Raw genomic sequence first — 1,218 nt, 5'->3', positions numbered from 1 at the left:
ACCACCTCTAATGCACAGTTACCTATCCCATCTCCCCAAATGACTGATCGTTGAACGAAACTGTGGCAGCTAGAACCACTGTATGGCAAATACGCGGCTCTTACAGCTGAAGATGATGATTATATGCGTAGTGGGTTTAGCCGGCACTGCAGGGTACGCGAACCCGCGATAACAATTATTTGGTTTGGAATTGTGGAAAAGTACAGAGAACGTGCGCTGTATCATGCTGGACGGCCGAGTCAATGAAGCCAGAAAATGAAACAAGTTTGAAGTCGTGATAATTGGCAATACAAGCTTTTTGGCGAACAGGAGAATGAACAAGGCGAGACAGCGACAGAACTACGAGCAAAAAGCCTACCCCCTCTAACAGGTGTTCTACGGATGTTCACGCATTGCGGTTCGGAGCCTCTTCTGTTTCGTGCAATCTTCGAAATGACAGAAGAGCAATAAGAGCTGCGAGACCAATTGCAGAAGCCTGCCCGTAGATTCGCCAACGCATCATTCGCGAAGCAACTTCATTCCTCCCCAAAGCGAAATTGTACATTCCATTAAACAGCACATAGCCAGTGAAGAGGCTAACTACGGGGGAAATGGTAACATGAAAGAAACACTGAGGGGATAACTTACTTCCGACAACTTCTGGGTATCTCGTGGCTAATCTAGAAAACTTTTTGGAACCTACAGGCTTCTCGACTGCATCGTCCATGATGACTGAGGCGCTGAAATGTGGGAAGCAAGAACTTTAAAGTTTGACTGTGCAAAACGAGACAGTAGACAGAGATATGACGCAGTTTTATCGTAACAGAGTGGTCAATATACTTTACTGTGTAGCGGTAAAAACAAAAACCATCGGTCGCACTTTGTGTTAACAAAGGAAAACCGAGATAACAAAGTTAGTCCAAATTGCGTGCGGGGTGAACTTTCAGTGAGTTGCGCTTACCTGTCCGATAAGGTCCCACAGTGCGCTCATAAATGACATCAACAACAGTTAAGCATTTCCACCCATTATACGGTTTTAGAACAAGCTCCTCAAGACAGACGGTCCCCTGGCATCCGAAGCACACGAGCAAGCCAGTGCAAACTATGAAAGTCACTACATCGTACTTGAGTTTCTCCTCCCAAAAACTTGAAGTAGCTCATTGATTAAGCCGCAGACTTACTGACCATAAGGTCTGCATCTCGACTGCGGCAGTCTAGGCTTGGGCAACTTGACAGTAT

The 1,218-nt window shown here is 45.9% G+C and overlaps 1 protein-coding gene across 1 annotated transcript; it reads right to left on the bottom strand.

The window, feature by feature from the left end:
- Positions 1-386: 386 nt before the first annotated feature.
- On the bottom strand, positions 387-719 carry T265_15845 (hypothetical protein; the record flags this gene model as incomplete). Its single annotated transcript, XM_009179236.1, has 2 exons — positions 387-579; positions 628-719. Coding segments are annotated over 2 exons (270 nt in total), but the record flags the coding sequence as incomplete, so codon positions are not given.
- Between the last annotated feature and the right edge of the window lie 499 nt (positions 720-1,218).

This window comes from Opisthorchis viverrini (assembly GCF_000715545.1).
Source record: "Opisthorchis viverrini unplaced genomic scaffold scaffold5788, whole genome shotgun sequence".
In the NCBI taxonomy this organism is placed as follows: Eukaryota; Metazoa; Platyhelminthes; class Trematoda; order Opisthorchiida; family Opisthorchiidae; genus Opisthorchis; species Opisthorchis viverrini.
The sequence above is the reverse complement of the archived record's forward strand: the minus strand, read 5'-3'. Positions and strand labels throughout refer to the sequence as shown.